General features: G+C 29.7%; 2 protein-coding genes across 2 annotated transcripts; one reads left to right on the top strand and one right to left on the bottom strand.

The window, feature by feature from the left end:
- Positions 1-37: 37 nt before the first annotated feature.
- Positions 38-25592, top strand: LOC116767050 (uncharacterized). Its single transcript, XM_032657202.2, has 6 exons — positions 38-1507; positions 17430-17525; positions 22075-22194; positions 23584-23698; positions 24307-24463; positions 24717-25592. The coding sequence occupies exons 2-6, from the start codon at positions 17460-17462 to the stop codon at positions 24844-24846; spliced, it is 588 nt and encodes a 195-aa protein (XP_032513093.2). The 5' UTR covers positions 38-1507; positions 17430-17459; the 3' UTR covers positions 24847-25592.
- Positions 17692-21161, bottom strand: LOC116767049 (dynein axonemal intermediate chain 3). The gene has a single exon (XM_032657201.2). It carries the CDS (start codon positions 21097-21099, stop codon positions 17842-17844), a length of 3258 nt encoding a protein of 1085 aa, XP_032513092.2. The 5' UTR covers positions 21100-21161; the 3' UTR covers positions 17692-17841.
- Positions 25593-25821: the final 229 nt, after the last annotated feature.

Genomic DNA, 25821 nt, shown 5'->3' with positions numbered 1-25821 from the left:
CAAAATACAAACTTTTTTATACGATGTTTATTATAAAATTGAAAAAAAAATTTTCAATAGTTAATTAAAACTATAAACTGATGTACAACACATGAATTACATGCTAATTATGCGCTAAAACTAGCGCTGTTTGCAATTATTTCGCTTATTTTATCTTCTGTCAGTTATGACACAATAAAATTTTATACAATTGCTAACACTGTACCGGAATTCATTTTCGTTTCAAAATTACTCATCACTGATGTTATGATCGTATAGCTTTAAATATAACTCGTCTGCCAATCACAGTGTTATCAAAAATATATACACCCGTGAAAATATTTTCCATCCAATAATAGATAGTCAATTTTCATAGAAGTATATTGCATAATTTAGATGGTTTTCCAATTCATGATACGTATTACATTCCGATACATATAATAATAAAAGAGATGAATTGAAGCAATCTCGCATTGCTTACCTTGTATCACGTTTCTGTTAGTTAAGTAATACACAGTCTCGTCAATCGCAATTTTTCGATATTATGCTTTTTATGGCATCGCTTCATTCACACTGGAATTGTTGAGTATTTTACGAATGTCAAACCTCATACTTGTAACTATGAAATTCGAAAATCCAAATTAATATTCTGACACTCTCTGATTAGTTGACACATATGTAGCCACCGGTATGTTTTTAAATGCTTTCAGTATTGGCGATTTTTTATGATTCTTCAATTACAAAAAATCTAATGTTTCATCTAATGGCTTGATAAATTACAAATGTATAAGACTGTTTAAAAATATGGTTATTTAAAATAACAACCCTCTATAAGTATCTATGGCATTAGTATTATTTATAAATTCCTTTTCAAAAAAGTTTTACCTAAACTGCACCTAGAGTATTTTATAATCTTACCTTTACATTGTAAAACTTAAAAATTAAGAACAACTTCCGCAAAACTAAAAAAATAAAATTGCTTTAACAAATGGTAACAACTCTAATTTAAAAGTTGCTTTCATAAAATAATAAGAAAAAACAACAACAAAAAGACAACATAAAAGCAACAGTACTATAAAATAGTAGTCCATATGAAAATTACATTTATGTTACAACCCACACCCTAGTCCCACGAGAGAGACAAGATTGCCTCAATCTATAGCACTGACAAAAAACAAAAAGCCTGTAAAAGTTATGTACTACAACATACATTAACGTATATTAAAAGAAACATTAGTAAATTTTATTAGCAAAAACGTTACAGAGAGTAATACGCAGTAAAATTTTATTAGCATCACCAAGCGTCTGTAAGGTATAATATCCGTAAAAGTTCAGCCGATTTTTGCGTTCAGGCTTCAGTGTGGTCTCATCTTCGGAAGCGTTGTGACGTTTGATAAACGCCTCCTTAAAGTTACGTTACTCATATATAGATCAAGCTTATAAGTGAATTTTATATGTAACAAAAAACTTCTCTACTGTAACTTACTAAAGTGTTATGTTTGAACTTTTTATGACTTTGAAGTGACTTGTAAGTATTGTGATTTATATTATTATTAGCCATGAACACCTTCTTTATTAAAGCATGATTTTTAAATGTTTATAGAATTGAACATTTTAAAAGTACATAAGAAATTCAAATTAAAAAATTGTATGTATTATTATGATTTTTTTTTTGTTAAACCAAATCAAAATAAAATTTTACCATAAAAATACACATCTCTTAAAATCTTTACAAGTTGATTAGATTTACTGGAAATGCTATTTTCCAAAGACAGGTTTATAATAAGTAATGCATACTTTAAAATTGGTAACAATTTAAAAAAACGTGATAAGTATATTAAAGAACATAAACAATTAAAATATATATATATTTTTTAATTGCTTATTTCATATTTTAAACTTATTATCCTTTCCTTTCTTTTATTTATACAAAATAAGCGTAACTAACACTTGAAATAAATTAATATAATTCTTAATTTTTACCTTTTCGACATTTTATTTGACTTGAACTGTAAAAATAGCATCCCATATCCTTGAGGTATATATTGGTGGATGACAATCATGCCATAACGGCCGGTCGAGTAAGAATACATGAAATATTATATAACATAATGTTAGTTTCCGACGTCAATTTTACTCGTATTAACATGTTGTTCATATATAATAAGTGTTATGATACTTTCTTTCATGTAATATTATAGTAATTTTTATTTATAATCCTGACAGCTCAGGGTATGCATTTCTGACAGGTCGTGATCGAACGGGCGATATAAATTAGTTATGGCCTACAATTTTACGGCAAAATTTTAAATATTCATCATTAAATTATTATAGGGATGAAATTAAAAAAAATATAATTATGTTAACTTTGAAGAAACAGTTTAACTGTGATTTACAAGTACAAACAATTAAATAATAAATAAATATGAAAAAGTCGTTTTTAAAAGTCAACTGCACTTTTTCTAGGTTATGTCGAGTGTTTGTTTTTGTAGTGTTATTATAAAATAATCATACAATCGTTTTTGAAATGTTTTTTTTCTATTTTAATGTGTTCCTTCGATGTTATACCGAATAAAAAGTTATAATTTTATAACATTTAGTGTTGTTAGTGTTTAATTAAGTGGATTATTCTATTTTTAAGAAAATATATGAAAAGGTATTGTGACAGACGTTACATTTTAAACGAATGATGCTTGAAATATAATTTACTTAAATATAACAAAATATATATTAAAATGAAAACATATTAATAGTGATGAAATAAATCCCACTCTAAACAACAATTAACGTTTTTCATTGCAAATTAACAAGCGTCAGAAAAGCAAACTCTCATAGTATCTGATAATTATTATTTCGTTTCTAAAATTTATCCATATTATTTTAAATACTATTCTGGTGCAATATAACCAAAAAGAGACGAAAGTTGCCCTTGCCACTTTAAGGTTTGAAAGTTGATTTTGGCACTTCAGTTTAACAATACACCATTTTCTATCACAACTGTCCAAGACAAGTGAAAATATTGAAAAACCCTTTGTTGAAATATGCTACTTTTAATGTTAGTATTGCTTGCTAGAAGATCTTATAAGAATGATAAATATGCAAAGTGGTACAATAAAACGGTAACAGTTATTTTATGTAACGATATTATTTAAATAAAACAAAGATTTTGCGTATTTACTACGCGTATTTTATTATTAAAAAAAACTACACAATTCCGACGTTATTTATGAAACGAGGAATAAACATTCCAAAAAAGGTACTAAAAATATTTTTTATTTAAAAACCTCTATATTTAAATGAAAATCTTCAGAGAATATAAATTATAGATAAGGAATTTTTGGGCATCAAATATAATTCGAATTCCTTTGTTCAAATATCTGTTTATCATCAGTCTATGTAGAGGAGGAATTTTTAAAAGTATAATTAACACTCTAATCTTTTCTTTATCTTTTATTCGGAATAGTAGACATAAAAATGCCGTTTCCAAACAAAGAATTATAATCACGAATGATTATAGTATTTATAAAAAATAATTTTGTAGTCATTCAAAAAGTTTAAAAAAAGTAATATTTTAACTAATCTTGAATTCTTTATATAGGTACCGTACGCACTAAAGAAATTCGCCCTTCTTTAAAAGGGTCCAATGCAAATACTTGTATTTGTAATACCTAACAAATATATATTCATCTGGCCCATACAATAGCACAATTGAAAATTTCTCATTTAATTCCTAGGCTATTAATTTCTTTTGTAGTTTAAAAAATTTCCCCTTGGGTAGCTGTTAGAAGCGTAATTGATATTGTCTGCTATTGAATAATATCTACCAATCAAACATCGCCTGGTACCCAAGAAGCACCACAAATACATAATTCTATATAAAGTGTATATTGGATGTTTTCGTTTCCAATATCTTTATCCAATTTTACTTCATATTAATAAAAATAATGGCTTTATGATAATCTTTTAGAAACTGTGATCACTCCTTTCAATTTCGTTTGAATATAAATATTGTTGTTATTAGTGGATTCAGGTCCCATTATTCTAATAAAACAAACTAATAAGTACACCAGACTGGAAAATGAACATCTATTTTGACCATGCATTTATTAATAAGGTCAATAAATGATTTTGATCGAAAACAAGAACCCCCTTGATGGTGGGTGCTCACTGTTGGTTATGGGTATTTGTTATTTAGACGCTATATCGTTATTTCGTTTCTGGACTTATTTCTGCAGGAAAATTACTTGTATACTGGAAGTTTAAAAGAATCTCGGTCGTCATTCCTTAACGGATTTGCAGTGTTCATTTAAATGCTATCAAATAACACTCGGCTCTAGCAAAAAGTACTTTTTTAAGTTATATGTGGCCGTGCATAGCATAATTCATTTCTATGTATCCCAATATGAACCATTAACTGGAAACTACCAGGAGTCCATTGACATCCGGCCATTCTTAGCATTCCAAATATGAAACAATCGACTTGGAAAGTTCACGGCGACAATTTAGCGGACCAGTTATAGCATCTGGGCTCCAAGCAGGAATTGAACTCGCAAGTAGAAACTTTTCAAATACTATTTACGACTACTTTAACGAGCAATATCTACATCGAAATCATTACGCTCACAAAAATAAAGACAATTCTTTCAAGATAAAAATGAGGAGGAAAAAAGGGGATTTAATAAAAAATCTACGTATAGCCAAAGCCCTAGGCGAAAGTCACCTTAGTCATCAACTAGCTAGGGCGTTAAGATCAATTCAAATAATAATTCAAGGAATATCTTTTGAGTATTCGAAAACCATTTTTAGAAAGAACGCGGACAGCTTCTCTTGACCAACGAACAAATTTACGATCATTTTAACAGCACATACTAAGTGCCTTAAAGTGATCGTAGCTTTCGCTGACGATCTCGCAATACTGACACGTAACCCCAAACACTGTCAATTATAATTGGACGAAGTGGATAAATTCTGTGAGTGGACCGATGGATTGAGGACAAAACCAAGTAGATATCACTGTCTGTCTCTCGGTAGGCGGAATACAAGATACACCTCATACGATCCGGGATTATCGTTAGGCAGTCAATGCATTTCTATGGTTACAGGAAATGCACCATTTAAATTTCTCGGTCGGAAGATTGATAACATAGGTCGTACTCCATCTTTAGAAGGAATAGTAGATAGCTTTTTAAACCATCTCAACAAGGTAGGTAGCCAACAGATCAGTAACGTTAAAAAAGCTTGGATCTACCATAATTACCTAACTTCACGTTTAAATTGGCCTCTCCTCGTCTATGATTTTAATAAAATCCTTTTGTCACAATTAGATGCAGGCGTCATAAAGATGTTGAAGTTGTGGCTCGGGCTCGCGCTTACGGCCGATTCATCGTATTTATTGAGGGATCGCAATAGTTTTGGGATGAGTCTAAAAAGGTCATCGTAGCTCTATAAACAACTGAGAGTTTCCAAGAGATATATCCTGGGGAAATCCCATGATGACGTTGTTACATCGTTCCCAAAAGACAAAGATACCCCAGAGCTAGAGTTAAGGCTTCAATTCCACAAGAAGTTTATGATAGGAGCACAAAGTAACAGAGTAGGGTTAGGATAAAGTAAGAAAGTCCAAAATACGGATATATTGAAGTCTTTTATTCGGCAAGACGAGAATGATAAATATTAGATTCATGCAATTAGTTTAGAAATGCAGAAGAGTGGTTAGACGTAGGAGATTTTTGCATCCCATTAGCACTAAAACGGCGCACCTTAATCCATGATTGGTCGTCAGTATTGCTAAAATTTTATCTCTATGCAAATCCAAATGACTCTCCCATGTCAGAGTAATTTAGTAAGATGGGGTAAAGGTACCAAAAAGACTTGCTATATCTGTGGGAAGGCAGTTGGAACTGCTAGGCATTTGTTAGTGCGATATAAGGTACTCCTGGATAGCGATCAATATTCGCATCATCACGGTAGGGTTCTGGCAATCATACGTTAAGCGGCTAGTCCTTCGGTAGTCAGAGCGCAAAGAAAAATAACCACAAACGAGCAATCAGTAAGTTTTGTGACAGAGGGCACTAGAGTTATAAAATCAAATGTCAAGCCTTACTCTATCCTTAAAGCGGCTTCGGATTGGACTATAATGATGGATACGTAGGAAAAACAAAACAAAACTCCGAGGATATTTGTGCGACGGCCTCCAGACCAGACAAATTTATGTATTAACGAATTTTAAAGCGCGTTGTGATAATAGAGCTTACGGTTCCTTGGGAAAACAACATCCCCAAAGACCATACCATCAAGGTCAACAAATATTACGAGCTCACTAACGAACTCACTCGAAATAGGTTCGTCGTGGATTTATACGCGGTAGAAGTGGGAGCGAGAGGTATAACGGCTAAATCTCTCTACAACCTACTAAAAGACTTGGGCCTGTCCAGAACTCACATCAATTCATTCCTGGAACGTACTTCGAAGGCAGCCCTAGTAGGCTCTTTTCAAATTTGGTTAAGTAGGGAGAGGAGCTTGGACGTAGGAGGTGAGCGTTTAACGCGCGTCAGATAGGGGCCCCTTAAACCTACACCTGGGTCGTAAATTCGAGGCACTGTTGTAGCTCCTATCCCTGTAACGCGATGGACCCGGCACCCGCACGGTGAATCCATTGAATGCTAAGAGGTTTCGTGTAGCTTGTTTTGGTATAGACAAACAAAACACAGATATATGTAGATATTGCTACATGAGGGTATCAAATAAAGCTTTATAGAGTAAAAGTAACTGTTGTTCTCAGTGGCTCTTAGAAACTGGCCCCTTTTCTGAGTTGTAAATCTAGATATTTGGGCTGTTTTTTAGAAGAACGTTTAACAAAATTCTTTCTATTGCGTTGATATCTGCATTTGATGCTATTCAGGGGTTCCGCCGAAGCAAATTAAGACTACACCATTTGCAGAAATACTTCAAGGGGGTATCAAGTGTAGAACATCCTTTCGTCTTTTATTCTCACTATTTGGGAGAAATTCTTTCGGCTTACACTGAAGATACTTAATATAAATATCCTTTATCCACATATACTTATTGTAATTTAATTTATTTTTTATTATGTTATTCTAAAAGCTTTGGAATTTTTATAATACAAAGAAGCTACTATAAATAAAAAATGTCTTAAGCTAAATCCCAAATCGATTGACTTGAATTATTTTTAAGAAAAACAAGGTTTACTGTGTTTATTAAATAGAATTACTAATTAAGGAATCTACTGTTTTATTTAAAAGGTAATGGAGATGCATTAGTAATAGGAATTGTTCCTCCTATTTCAAACAGTAATGAAGAGGCTATTTCAACGGATCGATTTCGTATTACCTACAACAGACACTCCCTGGACATTCATAAGCTAGACTTATGACCACACTGACTAAATAATGACTTATTTTGATAAAAAAAAATATAAGTCTCTACTAAATAGTCTTACTTAGAATTATTTTAATTCATGCAATCAGAAAAAACAATAAAATTAAAATATCACTTCAACTTCAACTTCACTTGTTTTTTTGGTCATATGTCTACTTTCTATTTAAGTTTTTGGTAAAATATAATAAAAATGGGAAATTAGTTATTATAATATAAATAGTAGTAAACAAAAATATTATAGGCAGCAATTAAAAAAGAAAATGGAAGAGTAGGTTGATTAATATAGTATAAAAGCACATTTACTGAATTCAGTCTCATTGAAACATAATCGAAAAACATACTCTGAATTGAATGTTTTCTGACAAAAAATATGAACGAATGTCAATTTCAAACTGACAATCCTATTAAGCCTTGAAGGAAATTAATCTTTCATAGATAGAAAAAGTAAGATGTAACATATACTTACTTTAAAATGATATTTAAACTTTTTATAATTATTTTGTATTCGTATTCTCATGTAAAATTTATTAATATATTAATTTAATCCTATTATATTTAAAAAATATTGATAACGTAGTTTGATGTAATAGCAGATATTGGACTCTACTTATCAGTGAACGCTTTCAGGTTGCATAAACAAGTAGTATGTGAACTTAAAAGTTTTTAATTCATCTGTATATCAGAATTCTTGAAGAATCGTACCGCCGTGGCATGTCATTTTGAGAATATGTTATTATTGTTTATACAAAGGTAAATTAATCATTGGAAGAAATTGCATGCTGCTCGTTTGGGTTTTATAGAGTAAGGCGAATTGATACCGACACTCTCTACCCATAGCTTTATAAGACCTCATTTCCTTAACAACCCAAATACTCTATGCTATTCATTTTGCCAAGTCCAAGATCGTAATTTGTGTTTATATGTATAATTTTTAGCCTCGCTGGAGGTATCAGTTTACGTTCTACTAATTGATTATTTCAAACTTTATTTATCTAAATATATTTATATCTTTACAGGGTATTACTGTTTTATTTAACTACACGTATCTTTTCATAAATTATACTGTTCCCGACTAAAATGAATATTACATCAGGCATTTAATAAAATTTTCACTTATTTTATTAGCATACATTTTTAATAAGACAAACAAATCACAATCACAGGTTATATAGACAGACATGCACAAAACCAAGCTTATTTATAAAAATCGTGAAATAAAAATATTTTAATTACTTTCTGTTGTGTAATCGTTCGTGAAAAATTTTATATAAAAATTTATATTAGCTATTATTAACTTCCCTTTGTGATTATAAGTTGCTTAATAAATGAACTATCTAACGAAGATTGATGAGCTAATTTAAACGGAACATTCGTAAGTATAATGACTCAGGAGATTTGTACAATAAATAGAAAACAATACATATATCGAGTTCACAGGATTGATTTTAGTTCATAATATTTCTAATTAAAATTTATAGTTTAAATAATATTGCAATGCTGTGTGTTTATATATTTTATGAATTACTTATTGTGACTTCGTTTCAATGCATTTGGTTAATGAAACGTACAATAATACAGATTAATTTATCTGTCTTTATGACCAGTTCCGGTAAACATAATTGATGACATTATTAAAACAATGATATGTCTTATAATATAAGAAGACATATTATTGTTGTGTATAAGACTTATATAAATGTTTTAAAATGATTTATTTTGTGATGATATAAGGAAGTGATCTTTAGAGAATATTGTTATTTTGGTGAGCGAATGTCCCATGTAAGTAGGTCATTCCATTAGTTATATCACACCTACTCTCGGACTTTAGTAATTATGTGTTTTCATGATTTGTAGCCTAAGTCCAAAATATCATTTTTATTTAACCGTTTAGTTATATGTTTATAACTTAAAATGTAAAAAAGCGATGAAAAGATTAAATTAAAGGTGAGTAAAATGAGAGATCCATAAATTAATCTGAGTGAGTATTTAAATTCAAAATGAAGATGTTATAAACAGCTTTAGTCATTCCATTAACATCAATCGACACCATTTTATTATTTAATATATATTATTCCAACAAGCGAAATATATTTATTCCATAAGGTTTTATTGAATATATGTTTGATAATGAATAATGCTTTTTTATATTATTAGTTGTGTTCACAAAAAGAACAGTAGTTAAAAGTGTATAAACTGTAATGATAGGAATTGGAACTTAAATTAAAAATCTGATTCTTACATTGACTGTTTGAATAAATATCTTATAAAAATATTAAAATTTATCGAGCTTTCCATACTTCCCTTTCATCTTAAGTATTTTTTTATAAATTTATTTATCAGGTCATTGAGTTTATTTAATAAAACACACGATTGGTTCTTCCAAACGATAAGATGATCGCTCACTTCAATCAGAAATCAAATTGGCTCAGTAATTTCGACCTTTTACTTATTATCTGTTTCAGTAAGTTCAGGATACTTATTTTTATAAAAATAACGTTTTATTTTTAAAGTTTATACATTTGAATATCAAACAGAGTTATCTATGTGTTTCTTAGTCATGTTCTTAATACTTTTTTAAAGATAACGATGTAAATTTTATGTGTATGAAATTAAAGTCAATCCAGAGTCATAAAACACATCCATACACAATGAGTGAAATTACAAAAATTCGTATCGTACATTTTCAATATCGAAGTAATATTATTTAATGCGACTTTTGTATAATTATTTTATTTTTTTTTCAGAGAAAAATAAATTCTTTATAACTTTAACCAAAATCGCCAAGTAATTTTACAGAAATTGTAAAAATTTCTTTTTCCTATGATCGGCTACGAGTCCTATAAAAAAGATAAATAATTTCTATAGAAAACTTGTAGATTTCTGTAGAGATCTCTTAAAGATGAGTGTCAAAACCAATTACGTATAAGAAAAAAGGGGAAATATCTTAGTCACACGATGTTTTTAGGGTTCAGTACTCAAATGGCAAAAAACGGAACCCTTACAGATTCGTCGTGTCTGTCTGTCCATCCGTATGTCACAGCCATTTATTTCCGAAACTGTTGGGACTACATAGTTGAAACTTTGTAGGTTGATGTATTATGGTAACTAGTAAATTTTGAATAAAAAAAATATTTTTTTGAGCTAACCTATACGTAATGGGTGTCTATGGATAGGGCTTTAAAAAAAACATTAAGGTTCCTAAAACCATTTATCGTCAAAATCAATTGTTTGAAAGATAGTTGCTTCCAAAGTGGAAAAATGAGAGACCCCCCTCTAACTTTTAAAATAAGAGAGTGAGAAAACTAAAAAAAAATATGCTGTAGATTTCAAAGGAAACTTTCAACGAAAATTAGTTTGAACGAGATATCATTATTACTTTTTAAGCAATAATACATTTTCAAAAAACGCACATACAACTTTGTCGTCCATACAAAAACCAAGTTATTTTTTTTATGAAACATCGATCAAAGCTACAACGCACTATAATAACTTTTATATTCTTTTATTTCATAATGTTTAAAAAAAAATCCTCTTGAAATAAATGGCAGATAAAAGTCTCTGGTAAAAGCTATGTTATAAAGGAAATAATTTCTTATAATATATGAAATACAGAAATTAAATTACATCGTTCCCGTTATTCAATTTTGACCTTTTATACTGCCTATTAATATAGAGTAAATTAGTCAAAATCAAATCATGGATAATATATTTAGAGAGTTGTTAATTAATGAAATGGACCGTGCCTTAATAGTTATGGAATATCTTAGAAAGTCGTTCTTTTCAAATTATACATTTATATAAATAAAATACGTACCTGAAAAGTTTTTTTTTCATTTTTGTGAGAAATATAGGTAGCTGTCTATCAGTACCTTCTTAAACACAAAAAGTTATATGTATTTTATATTTCTTATAGCTATTTCATAGGTCAATATAACATTTATAATATTATCTATTAATGATACATTTATGGAGTTAAATAATCCTACTCAGACGAAGTATTAAGCGAGTGAATTTTTTATAAACAATCTATTCGGACTATCAACACACAACGACTCGAACTTAAGATTGAACATTTGTTTGGGATGTGGATTTGGAGTTGTATAAATATTTGCGAATTCTCAATTCATGCTATTGAAATTTCTATCAGAAATTGTCTGATTCTAGTTGAACAATGTATTCTGTTAAACAAACATTAATTTTCATGTTTCAATACCTAAATACTAGTATATTTAAATTCAGTTACAGATTTATTGAAAAGATTATTAATTTTAAGAACATGGAAAATTAAAGTTGTAACATAATATTTTTTTTTTATTAAGTAAGACTATATAATTCATTTTATAAAGTAATCCTACTTCTAAACTAATGTTGTTGTATTTCATACAAAGAAATACAATAAAATAAAAAAAAAACACACAATAATATAGAATTATATAAATGGTCTAAAATATATATAATTCATTAAATTGTGTTGAAATGATTAGATGACCAGGAAATAAATATGTCACAATTAAAATTTATTACAATATATAAAAAATCCAAATATGAAGAAAAGATTAAATCAGAAAACATTTTTATCTCAATGATGTACTTTCGATGTTCATGAAGTATATTCGACAAACATTATTATTTAAATGTTTTTTTTCTTATCAATCAATCATCAAACTGTATCCATATACAAATACATACATGCGAGTACATACATATAAAACAAAGTCCCTCGCTGCGTCTGTCTGACTGTCTGTTCTCGATCAACGTAAAAACACTCCACAGATTTTCAAACAGTTATCACCACTCGATAGCGTGATTCTGGAGGAAGGTTTTAGTATATAATTTGTTGTTTTTGTATTTACTTGTGTGTACATTAACGATATTTGTTTAAGATTTCGGAAAAACATTAGCCGTCTGAGAGCTTTTAACGAAAACGCTGCCTTAAGTCTTTGAGATATAACAAAATAATATATGGTGGAATTGTGTATCTTATATAGGTCCACATAAAAGTTCGGGATGGCATATGTCTATACCTTGAGGATAACATGCTATATCCATTTTACAACTTTAAAAAAATTTGCATTCCTTAAGCGTTTATTGGAAAACTATTTATATAAATAACGTATTAGGTTTTATCAACATAAATTACTTCGTTTTCAAGCCTACATCAGTATCTGTAAATTATTTTTTAAATCATTTAAATCGGGAGTATCATTTGAAAGTTATCATAATATAAGTTTAATAATTCTCAAAAATTAAATAGGCTATTTTATATTTTTTGTAAGGAGCCCGTGCGAAGCTGGGGCTGACACATAGTTTTATTTATAAAATAAGCCCAAACTACTTTCAATAAATACATTAACATTAAGCTAAATTAAGTGTAAATCATCATTTCAAAATAATCCATTTATCTGTTGAAAGTATAAATAAATTTGTTTACTAAGAAATAAAAAAAGAATCTCTAATCATCTGAAAGCTTTGATTCATTCCATTCCAATTCATTAGATAACAAAACAAAGTGAATGAATCTATAAATACGAAGACTTAACTTTTAACTGAAGATAAAACCTTTTAATAAACAGCTTATATTACTCCAATTTCTTTAAAACTATTGTTTCAAGTTCATTAACTTCAGGTTTCAGTGTATGCGATGTTGTAACATAACCAAAAGCTATTTGCTATTTTAATTGTCATGACTAAGACATGTGACATCACTGAAATTAAAGAATTGCATTACTAACATTGTATTGTGATGATGGATACGTATTTCGTGATAACCTCCTGGCCATCTACTCATGATACAGTACATAGGAACGTTATTGGTTTGCTTAGTGCATTACATTGTAAACAAAGTTACTATTTAATTTATCTTTCGTATGATTACGGTTCCTTATTAACGTACAAAGAAATAAATAATATCTAAACACTATTATGCAGCCGCTTGCGACAGATAGTTGGAGCATGGGAAGAGATCAATTATAATATTACTGTTTAAAATCCTAAATATTTTACTAGAAAATAACAACAACTAAATGCAGCTATTAAATTTATGAAATTACTCTCCTATAAAATTTTGCAATGACCCAACCTATCGATTTGACAAACGTTACTTTAAGCAATTATATAATAATAGTAACAGATTTAACGGACTTAGCATTTTCAAATTTTGTTGTTATACATTTATCATTTCAAAAAGAGTCTGTCCTAAAAAGAACCAAAAATATCTGTGTACATGTGTGTGTGTGTGTCTGACTGTGGCATCGTAGCTCTCTAACGGCTTGAACGATTTCGATATAGTTTTTTTCATTTGAACAGCCGTGTCACAATGTTAGCTGTTTTCCAAAAGGATAATTGGCACTTTTGACAAATAATTACTCGATAAAGTGCTTCATACGTTCCAGTACCATCGTAACATTACAAATTCATGCGTGGAAGGTCTTAAAAACTCAATAAAATTTTTGTTGTTTAAATTATCGTTGTGAGAGATTCTAAGAGAATTAATTAAAACCTAAAATTTTTCAACTGACAAAAGATCGAACTTTCATATAAACTATTGTCACAGTCGATGTTTAATAAAAAATGTAGAAATAAAGCTGCACCATAGCAGAATTCGGCCAAATACGAATGCAACATGTCCTGTAATGTTTTTATTATTGGCTCTCTCAATATCCATTAGAGAAAAAGCTTTTAAGGGAAATAAAATTGTAAGCTTAGACAGTTTTACCGTTTGTTTGAACAAAAACAGAATGGAATAGTATTTATAAAATATATATTCATGAAATGATTCAATCAATAAAACATAAGTATTTTTTCAACACGCTAAGGTTTTCGTCTACCCAACAGACTTTGATGGCCAACATAATATTTCTAAAAGAAACATTTCTTAGGGTTACACAAAATTCATTTTCAATGCAGATTATGGCTATTTGTGATGCTATTTATTCCGAATTATACAATTAATTTACCCAAAGATAAAAATGCTACAATGAGGTTCAAACTTTCTGACTGTTCTCTACATTCTGTTACTGACATCCTACATGATTATTATACAGTAAAAATGGAACATTAAAATGGTTATACAAAAAATTTGATCTTTAAAAATCTGTATATTTCATATATATATATATATATATAAATTAATTTTTTTAAATAATCTATTCTAAATATATTTATCAATGTTAAACCGTAACAAAATTTGATTAATATTAATCATTACAAGTAGAACTGCCTGTTTTTGTTAGTGACCCTGGATCTGATACTTGAAGTTTCATAGTTTTGTATTTTATAATAGTAATACAATAACACTAATCTAGAACACGGGAAATCCCCAGGACATTACGGTGGAATATTAACTTGACTTCATTTTTTTTCGTATAATTATCATTAAAATAATTAAATAAAACTCTCAAAATTACGACAGAATTTTTTTTTAATATCTAAATTTTAAACGATTAGATACTAACACATTGAAATTGAAAATAAATCTAGGCAATAAGCAATAAACAACAAAAGAATGTCTGTATAACTGAAATACCAGACCCATTATCTATTCCCGTTATACTTCTGCTTCCAAATATCTCGTAAAGTATAAATATTATTAGCCTGATTTCAACAAACATAAACATATCGCAGGAAAGATTTTATTTATGAGATATTTTTCAATATAAATATTATTTTTATACATTTCCCAAACTTCATTATGGAATAACTTTCAAAATTAGGAAGCAAAAGTTTCGTAACTTCTTGGCAAACATTCATATCTCTAAAATATAGCAACTAACTAATTGCTAGAAAATTAACTAATTGACAAAGTTTAAGTGTGTATTGTGATTAATCCCTGATATCACGGTGGATTTACTCCGCATATTTTATATTTCTGCATTATACCACAACCACCCAGCTTGTTAGCTACCGTTAATAAATTATCATGTCATAGTATCTATTACGTTTACCATGCTGGACATCCAGAGGCCCAGATGCATGATCAAAAATATGACCTCACTACCCAAAACCTGATTGTATCTAGCCAGCATCACAACAAAAATCTGAATCATATGTGAGGGGTGGAACTGAGAGTATTTTTAACTTCTGGAATAATGTGTCAATCAAAAGATAAAAACTACATAAAAACGTAACCCATTTCTTGAGACCATTTGAAAGTACCAATTCTTTACTATAAGGTGTATTAAGCATTTTTAGTGGCTGTATCATGGTAAACCAGATACATACATCAGGCAAACGAAGAGGGCCGTCGGTACGATGGACATGCCAAGGTATGAGGCACATCTTGAAAAATCTCAGACACATCGCTTGTGAAGTCTGAGGAATAAGAATATATTCCGTAGGGCTATTGAAATAAAAGAGTAATTAGCAATTTTGATTGAAATATAGCTGGCAATTACATTACACCGGGATACCCTCTTCAAAAATATAAAATCTCATGTCCGCAACCACACTATTAGATCTCAAATTATATTTCCGAGATCCGCGTTCAGCTAGAGCAGTACCTAAGAAATTTAAGAAAAGGTTGGCGTTTAATGGCAAAAAAACTAAACCAATTGACAGATATCTCGTCTCTTCATGAATGCAGTTATTACAAAGTAATCAAAATGTCGGATAAAATGAAAAATAATTGTCTACGTGAAATTAAAACCGAAAATCAATTTTTATTTCAAGTTAACAATACTATAAATTATATCTTGAATATAAAAAAAAAAACTTCATTCACCATAGTTATTGGAGTAAACACTGCATTAAAATTGATGTAGAAAACTTCAAAAATATTTACTTCATATAAATATTTTATCAGAGATATAAAGAAATAATAGAAATCTTAGAAATTTTACAAATCAAAAAAAGAACAGGCAAAACAAATTAGAAAAATTAATTTATAGATAAAACAACCACATATTTTAACGGTTATTATATTATACATAGAACCTGAAAATATTTATAAATAATAATAATCATATATGGAAAACTTTACAAGCTTTTCTTTATTCAATTAAAAGGTACATAAAAAAGCTGGAGAATGAAATAAGATTAAATAAGATGAGCTAGATAACTTTGAAAAGACTTAACCTTTCTGTGTCTTTGTTTTGATTGTGTCCGTAGAATACCTCGTCTAGTATTTTCAAAGTTAAGAGACAATGGCGCAAGCTCTGTGAAATAAAATAGCTAAAATCATATAAGATATATATCTTTTTTGACTAGTTTTTGTAATAACTTCTTTGTTGACACGACTATTCCATTAATGTTAAAAATAAAGTTGGTATGTTGGTGTGAGTCTACCTGAGTTTGTCTCGGTAATGCGTTAAAGTTTGTTTATGGGAATTAAGATAATATAATTTTGTACTTAATGATATGATATAGGCGAATTTGATATAACGTTCAAATTACAGACAGAGCCAAGAGTATAATTTAAATCAAAATAAAACCTTTCAAATGATTATTTTTATAATGAAAATTATTTTTAATTAAATTAATTATATTGTTATTAAAATTGACAAATGCACAAAAATAAATAATACAATGAAGAGAAAACATACAGTACCGTGAAAGATAAATCCAACTTGTGACAAAAGGACTATTCACAATATTATTCTTTTATCCCATATCTTTTTGCAGGTAGCAATTTTATTTTACGTCATATTTTTTTTACTTTTTGCTTTCAAATATGATAAATGGATGACACTGTTGAGCGTTAAAAGAATTTATTTTTTACATTTTGTCAGATCCTGACTTGGTGATAATGGACCTATGATCAAAAGTATTCTATGTGTTCACAATGGGTATTAGATACTACCACTGAAAATCTTATTAAGATCAACCTGGCTGTTTAGGATATTAGTCCATACAATTAACAGGGAAACAAAAACTTAAAAAATAATCTATTAATTCAATTCTTACGTCCCCCTGACTTGAGTTTTAGACTTTTTTCCATTTTACTGAAATTTATCGTCTACAGTTTTCCTGTATGAATTTAGATTTATAAATATGTCTTTTCTTTTCAATATTTATTGTGTTTAATTTCAGACGTAAATACATATATATTTTTACAGGCACGAAAGAGATATCGTCACTCAACACTTATGAAGCGAAAAATATGTTTGACTCCAGATTTCACGTGTGACGACGACATGGAGGAGCTTAACGTGGTTTGATGTTTTTTTCATGATATAGCTTTTTTTATTTGTAACTCACACTCACACAAACCGAATGCATCTTCTAATTGTAGATATGTATTTTGACTTTTTTATATTTTTGAACAGACTTTGGAAAGTTTTGTTATTGACACTGTTAAAAAATATATAAAATGTATAACTATATCCATAGTTCAAAATTTTGTATTATATTGAGGATAGAAATTAGTTTATTAACTAATTGTACTTGTACATACTGGCACATAATTATTATAAAAAATAATAATATTTTAATACTAATGGGTTATGCTAGGAATTATTAGATAAATCATCAATCATCTTCCTCATTTTCAAGATTTTCATCTTCCTCAGTTACAGCTGTGCTTAAGACCGATGGTAATGTAAGGGTCTCTTTGCCTTCTTCTTCTATTCTTCCTTTATGTATTTTTATAAAATCATCATGGGCGTTCAATGCTTGTCGCCTTTCTTTGCCTTCAGCTAATGTATTTTCCCAAGAAAAATCTATTTTATATGGATGTCTACTGACTGTTATATTAGCTGTATTCTTTAAATTGTCGTAATTTTCTAAATAAGATCTCTTTAATGTTCTCTTGTCATCGCCTAGGTAGCTTTTTTTTACTTTAACTTCTTTTTTAATAGCTTCAGGAAATAATATGGCTACGGTGTCATTGAAAATAGTTTTTTGATTTTTCATAATTTCAAGCATTCGGCGTTCTTTTTCTAACCTTTGTGCTTCTAATTCTCTAAGGGGTTTTTCATGTTCAATAAGTTCTGCTCTGTTTATTCTCTTCTTAACGGCTATAGTTTTTTCTATTAGCTTTTGAATAATCTTTTGCCATCTTTCTTCTGGACCTAATACTTTTAATTTTTGCTGTCGACGTGCTTCTGCTTCTTCTTCTAGTTGTTTTTCCTCCTCTTCTTTTAACTTCCGTTTCTCTTCTTCTTTAATAGCCATCAGTTCTCCCTCTTTTCTTCTTATTTCTAATAAAATTTCTGGATTGTTACGCATCCATTCTTCTTGCCACGAAATAAAAGTTTTCAATACTTTAAGTTCCCGTATTATCATGCTTTCCATTCGACCTATATAAGTAGGATTTTCAATCATAAATATTGGTGGATATAAAAACATCCTGAATGATCCATTTATGTCACTTACTCCAATAATATTTTTAGCTATTGGCAATGTGTGTAAACTTACACTAGTAAGCATATTTCCTGATAAAGTTTGAACGGCTATAGGTAGATCGCTCCTAAGTAGTAAGTCCCAAGTTTCTAAATCACCCTCAGAAGTAGTAATAAATAGTAAGCTCGGTTTATATAAGGACCAAGCACAATCAGTAAGCCTTGATGGACGCTTTTTCCATATTAAAGGTCTATCTTTTAGTTTATCAGACCAAATAGCAAAAATTTTACCTCCAACAGTTAATGTTATATTATTAATAAACGGATTTTTCTGACAACGGGATATAATACCATCATGTATGTGACAACTAAATGCTATATCACAATACTCCGAGTTAACTATTTCACCAGTATTGAATTCATGACCTTCCCACGTAATTCTAGCCAATTCGCCGTGCTGAGATCCACAGTACAAGATTGTATTTATTTCAAATTCTCCTTGAGGTATAATTTCAGACGTGTAATATTTTCTTCCAGTCCCAGTATTCTTTGGTACATAGGTATATTTTATTACAGGGGAATTCATTCCAAAACTTTGTAGTGGTAAAGATTGAGGTTGACCGGCAACTCCTAAAATAATTTTATAACAAGGTTGTAAGTTTCGATCCAAAATTTTAAATGGTGAAAAATCAACCAATAGACCAGATGGTCTTTTAAGTACTCGCTTAGATTTCTTCACTTTTTTTCCTTCAAAAAGTGTAACATTTTCAACAGATAAATTCCAAATTAGTATTAAGCCGTCTTCAGATCCCGTAAAAAATATAAGAGATTTTTTATTATCAGTTATCAAGTGAGTTTTTCCAGTGGGTGTTACAGAAAAATTTGGAGATAGCCAATTAATTGATGTCACAGGTCCATAGTGACTCGTCATCAAATTACTTAAGACTGTGGATTGAACTATTGTATCATCATGTACATTTTTCATCCAGCCCATGTGAGCATTCATGGCTATTTTATATTTCTCTCTTTTTTCACTAAGAACTTCTATTTTCTCAACATTTTCTAATTTATTTTGTATATCCCATATAACTATTTGTCCATTAACACAGCCACCAATTAAAATATTCTCATCAAATGGACAAAAAGACAATACTTTTACTTCTCTTGGAGATTCTAGGTATAGCTTGGGTAATAAACTATCTATATGACTCCATATTAATACAGGATTTAGACCATAGACGGCTCTTTGAATGGGATCCGGACGCGAGCTAAGTGTTTTCATCACTGTTGGGGATCCATCTGAGTAACAAATGGCAACTATACCAGACCACATTGGATGGAAAACGGCAGAAGAAATATATTTATCTTTAGCTCTAACGTCGGTAAAACATACGTATTCCTCAAAAGTCATTGTGTCATATATATCAACAGTTTTTTTAGCGACTAAATTCGGGTAGTCATTACAGTACATATCCATGACAGTATTGAGTTCTATTACAGAATCCATTTCACTTTGTTTATTTTCCATGAAATTATTAATTTTTTTTACATACGAAGCACGGCGCATGCGTTGTAATGCATTTTTAAAAGCTAACAAACCAACTTCATCTACAGGTGCCTGAACTGCCTCTTCCTCTTCTTCGTCTGAACTTTTCACCGCTTCCTGAATCTCATCTGTTTTTTCAACAGCTGTATCCCCACCAGCTTCGGTATCCTCTATAGCACCCATTGCATCAGCTATTGATTGGGTCCACATATTCTGAGGGTATCTAAGCACGGTTTGGGCAACATTGTGAACTTTCGGTGGAGCAGCCTGAACCGCGCAATCGACTCTACGTCGGAAGACATTATTAAATTTTTGTCTGTATGGCGTTAGTTCTATAAAACCATCGCGTACCTGACTTGTGTCTCTTACTGTAAATTTTTGAGGTTGATATTCCTTAGGAAATTTGGCCTTTATTTCTATTTCTAATAAAGGTCTTGTATTAATAGGTAATAACTCAATTATTTCAGTTTCACTTCCAAGACTTTTCCACGGTCTTGGCTTTTTTTGGACGGCCTTTTCTAATTTTTTTTCTTGCCTTTTAATAAATCTGTCAGATTGTTGTTTACAATGATCTCTAGCTTCTGTAGTACAACAAACATAAAATTCATCGACGTCAGTAGACTCATCCACAATATATCCCATAAGCACATCTGCTTCTGGATATTTATGTAAGACGTCTTTTATTGGAAAAAACTCAGATAATTCACCACCTACATCAATTGTTTCCAAAATTTTATCTTTACTTACTAACTTCCAGGGATATTGAGCATTAATATGAGTTCCAATCACCATATCTATTTGTATTTGCGTTTCTTCTCCAAGTATCACTTTGTAAACACCTTCTACGTCGTACTTAGGTATGAATCTTTTTCTTCTGGGCAATGGTTGTGCAGATGTCATATTCTCACCCGAAAATTGATCTACAATAATAATATTTCGATGATAATGTTCAGTGAGCTATTTTTGACAAAACATAAACAAGAATTGTTATGAACTTTGATAGTTATATATTTTATTTTATTTGATGACCCAAAGAGATTTTATATATTTCAAAAATATTTGTAATGAAATCATATTCATATATGTTTTCATTGAAAAATATGGGACATTTAAATTTATTTTATATGTAACAAGGAGACATTACCTTTTCCCTGAATTTCAAAATCGTCGTCCGAGCTAGAATCAGATGTATTGCTCTGAACATTTTTACAACAAATTTTAACTTCATCTTGAGAATTATCAGAATCGCTCATCTTGACTAGCTGAAAGAAAAAAACAATAATGAAATAATGATGACCGATTTATTGTGCCACTGGTTACTGTACATTAAAAAAATAATAATCTTCTATGTTGCGTCAATCCTGTAACTTAAGTTACTTCAGTGTATTGCAACTTATTACTTTTTACATGAATAACTTACACAAAAACGGGATTAACTTAGAATCAGCTATCAAAAGCACTATCGGAAAAGAGGAATGTACATTGTGGCTTTATATTTATCTATTTATTGATATACATATATATAGTGTACTATATTCAAATATTATTACTTTAATTCTATGATAGTAACACAATAAATAAAAATAACTTATGTTTAAAATACAATCGAATTCCGTTTTAAAGCAATCATTGATAAAAAAAATAAAAATTTACTTACAATTTTTTTGCTCTCTTTATATCCTTTGGATAATAAATAATACAATATTTGTTTGATGCTAAATAATGCACACTAAGTTTGAAACGTAAAACATGCTTGTATTGCGAAGCGCATGCGCTAGCAGTGCCTGGTACCAAGCTAGGGTAGGTTAGGGTTGTTCACCTACAGTCTCTTGCAGAAATTCGAAAGTTAGATAATATAGAAAATATTTTTTACAGGCAGCTTTGTCACATAGAAAGGAGTCAGCGGCGCCATTGACGGGAGAAAGACCGGGCACCATATTCGGCATTGTTTTATCATATCCTCTTGCTGTAGTCTTAAGACTTCGCGTTTTACAGGTAATTTAATAACAAAACATTGGTAAGCCCTATTTAAAACTTGTGTTTTTAAAATATATTAAAATATTCGACTATACTCTTTTATTGTAAGTAAAAAAAACACCTTTGTTTTTTAATATTTCTAGTTATTATAAGTGGCGTTATTCCAATTTTAAAAGAAGGTATTATTTTGAAGGTTGAAAAACTTTGTGAATTACTAAATATCTGTAATATTGCAGTAAACGGTCTTGTCGTTGTTAGCATTGTAATTCTAATTAATGACCTTTAATATACCTATTTTAGTTATAATTTATCAGGACGTGAAAAATATTTTTTCCTAGGAAAGAAAAATTAAAAGTTTTAGGAATATTTTAATCGAATAACTTTTATGAACAGAATACTTGATTTTTCGATCATAATTATTTAGTATTTGAACACGTTTCAGTGTTCATTTATAACTGAATTTTACGAAAAGTGAAATTGAATGAAGCTCCAATGTTTATTTAAAAGAAGAATGTTAATCTTAAAGAACCTATGTGATGGTTTAAGTAGTGTGGTTCTAAGAGACTAATATTCACAATCTGAAACAGGGCTCGCATCACATTTATGATTCTCTTTGGTCAGAATTCTAATTTATACATCATCCGCTCTGCTGTGTATCCCAATTCCAGTGTTGGTAATTACAATTGAAACGTATTTCATTGCACATGTATTTAATAAATATTTTAAGCACTGTGTAGCAAAGATATTTAAAGTATTTCAAAACTATTTTACTTTTTTTATACCGTAACCAATTTTTTTAACCTATAAATTATAGTCTATAACATATAGTCATATTTTTTTCCCCGATAATGCATTTATAGCATATTCATTTTGTCGAAGCGTTTGTTTGAAGTACCAATTGTTGACGTTGTTTTTATGTTAACGGAGCATTCTTTTAAAACTAAAACTAGGTCAACGGTGGAAGCAGTATTTCTTATTTAATGTTCGGAAATAAAATAAAACTTTATCTTAAGTATACATACATAGTTGTTAATCTATACAATTATTAAAAATAAGAGCCGACTCATAAAATTGATGTTTACTAGAGAAAAAATAATTAATTTACGTTTATTTAAAATAAAAGTCTGGTTAAATATAACCACAAATAAAAAAAAATCACTTTTTACACTATAAATTAGGACTAAAATCATTAATCTGTTATATTTTAAAAGAAATTAATTTATTCCTCTGTAATATAAACTTTCTTCTCAAAGATTATACATGCGTCTTAACTAAACTATTTTCGTTATCCTATAGTAAACTTAGTCACTTATGTATGGCGTATGCCTATAACATAAGCTCAGAAATTTTCCGGATCATCGTATGTCCCCTAACGATAAGGTTATAAAATTATTTGTTTTATTGCAGATTGTATGTGGGATTTCCACTATGGTAATGGGCAGCGTCGCCTTTATAGAGGAAAGACAAAAATTTAACATGGGCCTTGGAATACCAGCCGGCAGCTTTAGTGTTGTAGCAGCTGGTAAGAAAAGAATACAATATGTGTTTCAAACGCAGATTAATATCAGCATTTTAAAACAAATATAATATTTTATAATATTCAACCATAATACAGTTGCTAGTTGATATATTAATTCGTCTTTTTTTTTCTATTCTTGATAGTTCTACTTAGTTTATAGTTCAAGAATAGAAAAAAAAAAGACGAATTAATATATCAACTAGTAACTGTATTACTATAACTGTACTATAGCTGTATAACTATATAATATCGCCTGCGTGGACTTGCCTCATCTCAACCCGAATTCTTTACTTTGACAAATATAAATTAAGTGAAAATAAAAATAAACTTATTTTTTTATTGATTTGCTAATGCTAAGTCCACAAAGAATCGAATAAAGTACAAGTGCATTTTTGCCCTTATATATATAGAGGAGCATACTGATTCTACTGAGAATGATTTTACATATATATATATATATAAAGAGATTTTATTCCCAACTGACAGAATTGGGTGCCATGCATTATGTAAATACACAAATTTAAAAATAATAATGAGCTTATTTTGATATTTAGGAGTGGTAAAAAGACATGAAAATAAGAGAGCTTTTAAAGTAATAGTTTTCTATACAGCTGTTTCCATACACACGTCTCGCGGATGGGGTGTCACAAGCGGAGCAGGTGCGGGTGCGGCGGCAGCGCTATTATGGGCAGCGACAGGATGCTTTCTAGTAGCGTTGGTGGTACAATGCTTTAGAACTATATTAGATCCTCCAGGATTCAGCCACGGGTAAGTAATAAATTGAATCAAATATTTTGCTTAGTAAAATCTATTAGCCCAATCGCTCCCTTTTTTTACTTAAAAATCGAAAAATAACCGTTTTATTCACAAACACATTGAAGCAAAATTCCTCACATGTAACTTATTAAAACATTTGGTATCACTGTCTTTTTTCTTAGCACCTTACAAAACTTCCTTAGTATGTTCTTTTCTAAATTACAATATGAAGGGACTTAACAATCTTTAATATTATATTGAATAGACAAGATCAAGATGAAGACTCAAGACCATCATCTCGGGATCTCGTTGTAATCGCATGCGTGCAAATAGCGCTCGCTGCTGCCACTCTACTGAGTGCCCTTGTTTGCGCAAGAATTGATTGCAGCGCATGACGCGAGCCTGCGGGTCCTCTCGCTAGACGACGTGTCAGCGAGGCCCCCTTACCCGCTTCTACTATCGCGTCCGCCCCGATTGCAGCAGCACCCGAAAACGAGCGTGAAAAAGGCGGTCGCGTTGCCTGGCTCATATAAACGGTTAAAGTGAAGTTGGTGATTGCATTTGCAATATCTTTTATTGGATAAGAGTGCAGTTTGATATCATTCAATATGAGAAGATATTTTATACAGCATTGACTATTTTGGATAAAGTTAATGAGTGATAAAAAAAAACAGAATAGTTTTCATATTTTTTTTAGTTGACATTATTACATTTACATCTTAATGTTATCTTAACTTGTATGGATCATAATAATACCACTATTCGTTGTTATAATGTTTGTAATGTTAATGTTAAATTTATTGTGTTTTTATTATTAAATTAAATTAAAATATTTTCAAAGTGATAACACTATAAATGTTTCAGTGATAACATATTTGTTTTCTATTCAGATATTTGTAATAGTAATCTTAACAATCTCATTAAATTCAACGGTAGATTATTAGTGAAATAAAAAAATTTATAAGGTAAAGAGAATTTATATGCTCTGTTAATATTATTAATTTAAATATGATTTTTTTTCGAAACTACCATGATTTTTGGAAAAAAATCACATTGCATGTTGTATATACATTTCATAAATTATAAATATCGATAACAAATATAGTAACTATTTATTTGTCTACTAAAACCAAATGTTATTTCGCACATAACTTTTTTTTAACAAATCAATAGAATGTACTGTGTAAAAGCTTGTTTTATTTCAAAGTTCCTGTGGGTCTTTTACTTCTATACAACTGTGGTAAAACCTTATATTTTTTTAAAGAATTGTAGATATCTGCGATAGTTACAACGAGATTGTAAATAAATCTACTTGAATAACTAATTAATTGAGATATTTTGACGACTGCTTTCATTACGTGAAGCGGTCT

Source organism: Danaus plexippus, chromosome 10 (assembly GCF_018135715.1).
Source record: "Danaus plexippus chromosome 10, MEX_DaPlex, whole genome shotgun sequence".
NCBI lineage: Eukaryota > Metazoa > Arthropoda > Insecta > Lepidoptera > Nymphalidae > Danaus > Danaus plexippus.
The sequence above is the reverse complement of the archived record's forward strand: the minus strand, read 5'-3'. Positions and strand labels throughout refer to the sequence as shown.

Bases quoted from the DNA above. Each gene is read 5' to 3' on its own strand.
- LOC116767049 (XM_032657201.2), bottom strand. From the start codon at position 21,099: ATGACATCTGCACAACCATTGCCCAGAAGAAAAAGATTCATACCTAAG.
- LOC116767050 (XM_032657202.2), top strand. From the start codon at position 17,460: ATGAAGCGAAAAATATGTTTGACTCCAGATTTCACGTGTGACGACGAC. The intron at 17,526-22,074 runs GTTTGATGTTTT...TATTTTTTACAG, and splicing joins ACATGGAGGAGCTTAACGTG to GCAGCTTTGTCACATAGAAA. The intron at 24,464-24,716 runs GTAAGTAATAAA...TATATTGAATAG, and splicing joins CCTCCAGGATTCAGCCACGG to ACAAGATCAAGATGAAGACT.